This window comes from Mastacembelus armatus, chromosome 22, assembly GCF_900324485.2.
Source record: "Mastacembelus armatus chromosome 22, fMasArm1.2, whole genome shotgun sequence".
In the NCBI taxonomy this organism is placed as follows: domain Eukaryota; kingdom Metazoa; phylum Chordata; class Actinopteri; order Synbranchiformes; family Mastacembelidae; genus Mastacembelus; species Mastacembelus armatus.
Genome location: NC_046654.1, coordinates 16,993,542 through 17,003,938, shown reverse-complemented (window position 1 = coordinate 17,003,938; position 10,397 = coordinate 16,993,542). Strand labels below are relative to the sequence as shown.

General features: G+C 41.1%; 1 protein-coding gene across 1 annotated transcript in view; it reads left to right on the top strand.

Moving 5' to 3' along the window:
* The first annotated feature begins 354 nt into the window (after positions 1-354).
* alk (ALK receptor tyrosine kinase) overlaps positions 355-10,397 on the top strand; it is a 319,654-nt gene continuing 309,611 nt past the window's right edge. The window contains exon 1 of the mRNA XM_026301074.1: positions 355-1,120. Coding sequence (XP_026156859.1) covers positions 355-1,120 — 766 coding nt within the window. The remainder of the gene's footprint in view (positions 1,121-10,397) is intronic.

The following is a 10,397-nucleotide window of genomic DNA, read 5'->3' as shown; positions in this document are numbered from 1 at the left end:
TCAATCAGCGTCCCGGAGAGTGGCTCGCTGGGTTCACACCGGCAATAAAAGGCATTGTCTTGAAGGTGCGCGCGCTTGTGTGTCTGTGTGTGTGTGGGGGGGACAAATAGGAGAAATGGCACTTTTTTCTGTATGAAGAAGGGAGGACAGCAACACTCACTAGCAAACACATGTAAAACCCAGTTCCCTTCGTCTTACGAGTGCGCACTGTAGAAGAGGCTCAGGACCCGCAGGATCATCGATTCGCACCTTGTGGTTTTTTTGCGCTGCGTATATGACAAGAGCAGAGAGGAAGACGTGAGCGGTCAGATTAGAGGGTGCTTCTCCTGAACAAAAGACTCCAGTTATTTAACCATGAACGTCAGGATATTGTTTTTGTTTATTTCTTCTGCGGCATTTTTCGCTGGGCTGCAGTGCGCCTTGTCAAAGACTACAGCGGGGATGGCTCTCCCCACCGCCGGCTTCAGCAACATCAACAGCAGCGGCGGCGGCGGCGGCGGCAGCAGTGGGGAAACCGGGGGCAAAAGAGACTTGAACCAAACCATAAAGTCCCGGCACAAGAGGAAAACCTTGGCTGTGGATTTTGCTGTCCCTTCTCTGTTGCGCTATTACCTTGCGGAGTTCATTAAGAGACCCCTGAACGGCGACTGTCAGACTTTCAGTGGATGTTATACGGTGCGTGCAAACTTGAAAATGAATTGCATACCTTTGCAGAAAACCATATCTACTTTTGTGGACCCCAAGTCTGTTACAGACTCATCACTGAGGAACACGTCTGCCGACGGACAGCTCCCCTTCTTTTACAAGCGGCCGCTGTCCAAAGTTCTGAAATTAGGCTTGACGAAAGCCAGCAGGAAATCAAACCAAGTAGTGGTGGAAATAGGAGAGGATATAGTCAGGACAGGATGTGGGGGGCTGTCTGTATATGAGGAGGCCTCGGTATCCACCCTGGAAATGGACCTCACAACTATCCTGGAGTGGTGGCTCGGCGCAGAGGGGGGGCGACTTAGGGTCCGGCTTATGCCTGAGAAAAAGGCTCAAGTCCCCGGGATCGAGGATCGGTACACCACGGCCATTCGTGCTGCAGACCCCCGCCTCTTTCTCCAAATATTCTCCCGTGGTGAGTTCCTCCCTCGCTCCCCTCCCCTCACTCTGTTTCCCTCTCACCTCTTCTCATGTTATTTCCCCCACAGGCACCCACACGCGCGCATCGGCAGACCTAATTTATGTTGCTCAGTTGTCATTTCGGTTGTACTGTGATTAATTGTGGATGGTAAAATAAGCAGGTGAAGAAATGGTGGGAGACCTGCTATTTGTAATGACCTAATGGGAAAATGATGACTAAGATATGTGCGTAAAAGAGGAAAATAACACTCAGGAATCCATGCATTTACATCTGTTGCACTGATCCAGGGGACTGTACTGACTCCTGTTTCATTATTGATGGTCACAGAAGCACCGGAGATGAACTTGATTTAATTCTCAAAGTGATTTATTTCCAGCTGAGTTCAATGCTGGGTATATGCTGTATCTTTATTGTTATTGGTTCTTAGATGTTAATTATTTAATTTGGGGATAGAAAGGCCTCATAATATGCCTAGCCCAGTGCATTACAGAAACCAATGATATTTAAGTTAGAAAAAGGACTAAGGCTGCCTTGAGTCCTTTGGTTTCTCCTAAATGATACCTTCGCAGTTCCCCAAGCCAGTGTGCTGAAGAGAGGTTGGAGATTTAAGAGAAGGGGCTTTATTTTGATTAGGCACAAATTAAGCTGTTATCTCCAAGAAAGGTTTAGCACTCAATACTCGAGGGTCCTTCCCTCGTTCTTCTGAGCATCGGCACATCAGTGTAATTGCTTAATCACTTTGATGAGGGAGGCTGGCCCAGAAAAATGCACCAGAACCTCTCAGACAAAGACAAGGCACATGGTGGTTGGAATTAGGCAGGGAGCCCCTGCAGGCGTGTGCGCACATTCACGTAAATACACACAGAGATGCAGACTCAAACTGCATATATCAGTTGTTTCATCATTATGATCTGGTTCCTATATTATTATTGTGGTTGCATTCTTTTAATAAAAATAATACCTTTACATGTGTTGTATTGACAGGTTATGCTTCAGTATGTTCCAACTGTGTATGATTATGCTAAGATGCACACACAAACATGGTTGATGCACCTTAAAGAGTGGCAGAGATGTATCTGAGTGGACCATCTCAGCAGCTCCTAGCATGCAATCCAACAACGTAGCTAGTATGGTGTAGGTGGTAAGCCCACATGGGAAGTTATCATGGTTCATGCAGGAAAGATAGAAATGTTTTTTTAGAGCACTCCTTTGTCATTACAGCCAATGACACATGTTGAATTTCATGTGACATCATCACCAAAAGAGGAATAGTCTCATGTCCACAGAGTGAAGAGATGATGGTAGTAGCATAGGGTTCAGCAAAACATTGGATGTTCATATAGGACATTGTTGTTTGCTTTGTATTTTCTTATTTTCCTGCAAACAGTTACACTCAATCCCTAACCTTAACAGTGGTGTTAGTATTGTAACCATAAAGACAAAAGTCCTCTACCTCTCACAAAGCTAGTTGCATGCATTGCAACCAGCACAGCTGGGGATGTTTGCAGGTGGGAAACCAGTAGGCGATCTGTCCTTTCATTATGCATACCCACTCTGCTTTAGAGGGTCACAGGGGGTTGGAGCCAATCCCAGCTGGCACTGGGTGAGAGACGAGGTACACACTGGATGGACTGCCAGTCTATCACAGGGCTGGCACATAGAGACAGACAAACACTCACACACACATTCACTCCCACGGGCAATTTAGAGTCACCAGTCAACCTAACCTGCACGTGTTTGGACTGTGCGAGGAAGCTGGGGTGAGAGAGAACCCACACAGGCCCGTGGAGAACATGTAAACTTCTCACAGAAAGGACCCAGTTCAACAGGCAGGTCCAAACCCAACACCTTCTTGCCATGAGGTGACCATGCTAACCATCACGTATACCACCATGCTAAACACATCGTCCCCCGTAGAGCATGTAAGATGTGTTTTTTCCCAGAAACCCTTTTTTGTCACACATCCATCACAAAAGAACATGTATGTAAAATGGAAAAAAAATAATAACATCTCTTTCAATAATCAAACTTTGAAACATCAGCTCTAGTATATTATAAAGCAAACAGTAGTAATATATTATTACAACTTAGTAAGACATGTTGTTGTGAAAGAAGTATGACAAGAGCACCTCTTACTGGAATTATTAGGCTGCCATTTATTACATGATCATGTCCCTTAGTTTGTATCTCCTTCATCCTTCATTCTCACATAACCCAGAAATTGATCAAGTCATTAATCATTAAGGAAGTGTGCTGCTTACAGGAGCAAAGACACTCCCCGAAGGAGCCTTGGAGCATGGAAACCTGGAGATGCAGGAATATCCATTCACTTGGAAGCACTTATGATAATCAGCCATGCTGAAACCACAGCATTTAATGACTTTTTGACATGATGTACCACTGATTAACTCTGTCACTTCACACAACAGCTCAACATACTGAAAATGTCAGGTGATTGGCGCCTGTATAATTGGATATAGGTGTCAGTTTGAGTGTGAATGTTTGTCTGTCTGTATTCATTTACCTGTGACAGACAGACCTGTCCTAGCATGACAGTGAGCGACTATAGGTCAATTCAAAATAACAATTGGAATTTTATTTTTATGTTGCAAAACTGTCATGCATACCAAATGGCAGAGGTCTACACTTGGTATCCACACATCACAGCTGGACTCCACTGACTCTGTAAGCTGCACACTGTATGCCACTGCACCCTACTGGATTATTATGCTGCCTGTTTGCAGAGTCGCTGTTATTATCCTAGGCAGGTTATTACATTATAAGTTTCTACAGGGCACGACTGTGTTTACACACTCTTGATGCAAAGTCAAACACACACATTAAACACCTCTCACACACACAAACGTACCTGTCATCCCTTCATTCTTCTTCATTTCTATAATATGTACTTCCTTCTGTGAGTGTCATACACTCCTCCATACAAAATGACTCCAGTCAAGGTTGCAATGTGTATTGTCTCGCTCTATCAGCTTTTTTAAACCCCTGATTGGCTGGTGTTTGGCATTTTTTTGTGTAATATGCATGCTACACTTGTTTTTCCAGCCTCCGGTAAGATGTTGGCTATTAGCATGAAATAAATACCCGCCATGGCACCCAGAATAATTTGACGATCAGGCAAGCGTGCCTACAGGAATCAAGGTATTAAACTCTGCACAGTACATTTACTTACCCTATGGGCCCTATAGGGGAGTCCATTAATGAGAAATGTTTTCTCTGAGTTACAGTGTAGGAGAGGGAAAAACAGCGCTGGGCAGGTGTGATAAAGAGTTGACCTCTACTTTATTAACCGCTGTTATGTCCACCACGTGGTGCCATAAATAGGTTGTGTAGGAGAATCATGAAATGATCTCAGTGTTGGAAGTTGAAGGAAATGGGCACCCCTGCTTCATTAACCTGCACATACCTGCTGCTGTGCTCTTTATGATGTTTGTCAGTGCACCATTAGCAAAGAGTGTCTTCATAAAGACAACTAGGAGGATCTGATTGTAGCCCTGAAGGAAAAGACTGTTATTACCATACTTGAAAGGATCAATTGTGAACATTAGGGTTTTTCCCTCATGTCTGCCCTTCAGCCCCAAATGCAAACAGGCATTCGTATGGTTTTCTGTTGAACGCCCCATGTCTGCTGTTTCCTTTGAGAGGCTTGAAACAGAATCTTAGTGTTCGTAAGCTAAAGCTATTGGGGAAATATTGCATGTTTTTCTGAATCATAAAGAAAGTCAACTGGAAATTTATAAAGTTAGATTTCACGCTCGGTAGGTTGTTTACCCAGTGTTGCTTGTGGCCCTTTTGAAAGAGGTTTCTCCTTGAAAGATGAATACACTTTTAATTTTCTTCATCCCAAATGCTTTTTCTTCATCTCCTGACAAAGTAGTTAGCATTATTAGCCCCAAGAAAAGACTGAGTAGTTTTACCAGTGGTGCAACAGTAAGGAATGCCTTGGTTTTGATCCACAGCATTGCAGAAAGGATTGTTTCCTTGCTTTTTATTGTATGTTGGTTTTTGATGTTCACACAGCATATTTGTGGGGACCTTTACATAAGAATACATAGACAGAGCCACAAGTTATGTTGTGATTATTCATCATCAGTTTGAACTGCTAATATCTTTTGTATCATTGTATTGATTAACTAAACATAATGTTCTTGTTTTTTGTTGTATTCATTTTGTTTGTTTTCACATCACTGAAAAATATATGGAGATGGCTTTGAATTAGAGGCTCTTATATTACCTGAAACAACCAAAATTCAAAATAAAGACCACCAATGACAGGCAGACTTAATAAACAAGCTGAAATCATTATTAACATGTCATAACTATTATGTTCATCAAACAATTAATTTCCTTTTCAATCTATGCCAAATATTTTCTTGTTTCAGCTTCTAAAATGTGAGGGTATGTGGCATTCCTGAATTTCCCTCTGGAGATGAATAAAGTTTATCCTATCTTATGTCATTTATATTATACATGATATGGAACTTAGCATCTCTGGGCTGTTTTCAGACAAAAAATTACATTTAAGGTTTTAAAACATTACATTGGCTTATAGGGCATTGGAATAGGGGGTTTCATTAGTTTCTGACATCTTATGGGTAAAACAGTAATTTTGCTAACAAGAAATTAGATTAACTGGTAATGGAAAATACCCAATAGCTGCTGTACTTATGTTTTGGTTTGTTTTAAAAATAGACTAATAGAGTGATGGTATTTGAGTGATTTGCACTGTCCCCTCACACAACACTTCAACAAGCAGGTCAAGTGAAGTGGGAATATGTCTGTGGATTGATGTCATGCAGGTTGTCTTATATGTGTTAGGCCGGTGACAGACTGGTGACCCAAGAGGACTCTTCATCTCACTCAACGTGAGCTCAGCCAGGATTAAATTGTGTATCTGATATGCAAGTGCAGCCTAGATAATGAACAATAAAAATAATGAGCATAATTGTCGTCCTACTTTTATCTAACCTTGAGGCTTTATTTGGCATGCTAATCCTTTCAGCCTTTTCTGTCATATGCCCAAACCAAAAGTGTGAATTCAGAGTTTCTCAGTTCTTGAGAAGAGTTCAGGCATTCTTTTGTGGTGATATTGGAGTATTATTGTTCTTAAATGAACTGTGCAGGACTAGTAAACATTGCAATGTTTGTGTAAACACTTTGGTAGGAATACAGCCTAAATGCAGCTAGGTGACACAGCTCACCAGCTGACCTTTAATTTAATCTGTCCAGGTAGGAGGTAGCAGAGCCACGGGAAACGTGACATGACATGAGCATGGACCCATGGCAATCAATGAGACTCCTGACATTTAAAGCTTGTATCAATCAGCTGCTAATAGGAAAATCGGTAGGAAGTCAGAATGACATGCCACTTGATTATTTATGCTTTTGTATGATCAATTCACTCCAGAAGTCAGTGGCATGTTGTGACACTCTGGCTGACCTGTGAGGCCTCGACAAACTGATCGATACTACAAGTTACACTGAGCATGATCAAGTGCACGTGTCTTTGTGCTCTGTTCACTGGGCTTGATTTCATGGCGCAGCATATGTAGATACAATGTTGAGACCAGACAGCAAGGAATTTAGAATGAAAAGGCAGAAAAGCACTGTCTGTGTCAGTCTGTGAATCAGTACTGCACTTGTGTAGCAGTGGTGAGTGTAAGATTTTTCATCAGCACTAGCTCATTGATTCATTCCTCTTTACAAATGTGAATAATGAGACATATATACACCTTGAAGCTTTTTGCTATTTTCAGGGCTCAGAAATCACTGCTGCTTGACTGAGCTGGGTACAGTGAAATGAAATGATTGCCACCATACACACCCCATAGACCCACATAGCACTTCCTATTCTGATTGGCCCAAGAAAAAGCATTTTTATGCCATGCTCAGTGTAGATGGTTGAAAAATAATGCATTTTAATGAGATGCCCCTTGAACTTGCACAAATTCATTTATGAATGTCACATTGCACAGTTCTGCTGTTAGCATAATAAGACCCCTGATTTTTCTTGACTTAAAGGAAGTGAAGAAATCATTTATTTGGCACATGAGCTAGTGATATGTTCGCCCTGGGCAGTGGCCCCCACATTAGCTGGCTCCATGTCAGGAACTCTGGGAGTGCAAGTGTTGCCCAAAAAGGCAAGCTGTTAGCATTCTGTAGTCGGGCATATTTAAAATAAAATAGGAAAATGTGACACTTGCCAAATCCGGAGCTCTAGTTAAACACCTTGACAACAGCAGTTAATGCCTTTCAGGATATTAATCACCCCCATTGTAGTTAATGCTTGTGTCACTGTTTTGTAAATTAGTTGGACTCAAGGTGACTTGGCTGTGATTTCCTTTTCACTTCTAATTCAGCACTGTCCCTCTTTGCCTTCTTTCCGTTGATGTTTTACTTATTTATGCCACTTGCTTGTTCTTCTAAAAAAAATGCAAGCTGCCTCTTTGATTAATGGTGATGCTTATACGAGGCCACGGTGCAGGAGTTTAGCTCAGAGCTACGTGTGAGATGCATACTGCACATGATCTGAATGAGGAGCTCTCAACCTGAGATGTTCCACTTCCATTATAAGTGTAGTAAATAATGGACAAAAATGAGTGGTTGTATTTTTCTGAAGCTACACACTGTACACTACTGTATGTAGTTTGTATGTGTTTGCCAATTTTAAATGCCATGAGGCCAGCACAGGCCCAAATTACCTCTTTTCTACCTGCGTAAGCATGTTTTGTCTTTTTATCGAGCAAACTAAGAGCATGTTTCCCCTTCTGTGTTTACAAAGGGCTCCAAAACATAGTGGACTATAAAGCAAAATACAAATCTATACAACACACATAGAAAACGATAGAAACACCATGGAATTTAATTAAATCCTATCTGGCCCAGACAAAAAAAGTTAAGTATGTTCAGGCTATGTATTATAAAATACCTGTACATACTTATTTTGCAAATGCAATTATTGTTTCATCTGTTTGTTCCAAAATCAATAGTGATTTATTTCTAATTAAAAATAATCAACCTTAGTACTATGTTTGACTAAAAGACATATGATACACACTGCTTGTGTGAGTGTGTATACTTCACACTAGAAGGAAAAACAGTTAATAGATCCTATTGTCTACACACCAAGATGATTTCTGGACCACTGTCATGCATGTATGACACTTTCTGACTTTCGATTATCTTAAATTCCACGAGTGTATGACTTGCATATTTTTATCATACAGGCCAAGGTCCACTCTAAATGATAGGTATGTGTATCCATCTGTGTTTCCTACTTGTTTCCTCTCTTAACTCACTGGTTTCCTGCCAGTAAAAATTTGGATGCAATGAAGAAACGAAGGCAAGAAAGTGAATGAGAGCAGGAGACAGGAGTAAACAGACTTTTAACAGTGATCAGATTCTAAATTTATATATGAAATTAAAGCAGTATAACACAAGGCTTTGCAAATACAGTACAGTGCAAAAGTTTTAGGCACTAAAACACACAGGTGATGCTTTCAACATAAATGACATAACTAGTTTATCATTTATCAGTTAATTTCATCCAAAGTGCAGTATAGGGAACCAAACCTAAATCTAATCAGTTCAGTATCAGAACCAGCAGCAGTTCTCTCAGGTTTGACCTGCACACAGCTTCTCCTGGTACTTTGCAGCAACCTTTGAGAAGCTGCTGCAGTTCTTCTCTAGATTCACGCTGTCACAGTGTTTCTGTCTCTTCATTTGATCCCAGACTGACTCCACACTGCCCAGATCAGGGCTCTGTGGGGGTCAGACCATCTGCTGCAGGACTCCTGGTACTGAAAATTGTTCTTCATGAACTCTAGTGGTTTCTTTATGGGTTTGTTGTAATGCACAGTTGGATACACTATGAATCTGGGATCAATCAGACACCTGATGGTGTTGTGAGATACGAATCAAAAACATCTAAAGTGCCTAAAACTTTTGCACAGCACTATATAAGTGAAATATACTGTATGTGAAGCCTCAGGCATATGTATCTCTTATTCTTATACATTAGAAAATTCACCTAAAATGACTTAAACTTAACTTGTCAGCCATGGTTGTTTGATGTTGAACAGATATCGAACTGCTGCTAGATAACGCACAAGATAGTTTTCTTGGACCATAAAGGTGCATTAATTCACTCATTCATTCTCTTGTGGGCCAAACTAAACAAGCAAACATTTGGTCATTTGAATTGTATTTCTGGTTACCCAGTGAATGAAAGTCCAATAGTCACTCTCCTTCTCATTGTGTTTTGGTCACCACAAACTCCTGTGGGAAACATTTGGCTTTAAATAGTTGCTAAATGCTCCACTATGTTCACCAGCTAGTCACTAAATTTGTCCACAGTTTGGTGATTAGTGTACAGTGGGATTATCAGAATTTTATTTATTTATTTATTGTGTAAAAACAGACTCAGCTTGAAACAAGGTTAATGAGAGTAGAGTTTGTGGGCCAGAAAACCAGAACAATGATCCAATACTGGATAAAGGCTCCATAAAACTGCAGAGTTGGCTGGTAATTTTGTCGGCATCCATCGCTACGAGTAACCCCTTTTACAACTTAATGCAGTATTCCATAAAAATATTGATTAGTGTAGCTCTAATGAGTGATGCATAAAAATAGAGTGTTGCATTTCTGAAGATGTTTTTGGAGAAGACTTTTAAGCATCTTATTTTATTCCTTCGGATATTGAGACAGCTGTCTTGAGGTGGCAGTACAAAACTCAGGAAAGAAGATAATGTAACACACCTATGGTAATTCCAGTCCAGTGAAGCACTATCACTAAGCTTTTTTCTGTTGTCAGATTGTACTTGGTTTTCACAAATCTTAAGCCAGACTCACATTAGAGCTGAATCAAATCCTGTGACACTAACCACTGAACATTAAGGAGTAGATGGTAACCGAGAGTTTACCTGGAGTTTAAAAAAAAATATATAAAAAGAAACATTAACCACTGTGGTGCAGTCCCCTTATAGTACATACAAAGCCTGACTTAGAGGAGCAGCCTGAGTGCTGTCAGGCCACATCCCCAACTCCCATTATGATCTGTAATGGGATTGTTGAGGAGCGCCAGCAGCATCCTCATCACAGGACAAAACCCACTTAATGGGATATGATTCGCCATGAAAGGGCAAAGAAGAGCACTTTCTCACTGAACCCACTTTTCCCTTGAGACTCCCATAGCGCTGCATCTCCACCCATTCCATTCAGTTTTCCAATTGGGGGCTGGCATGTTGATTCTGCC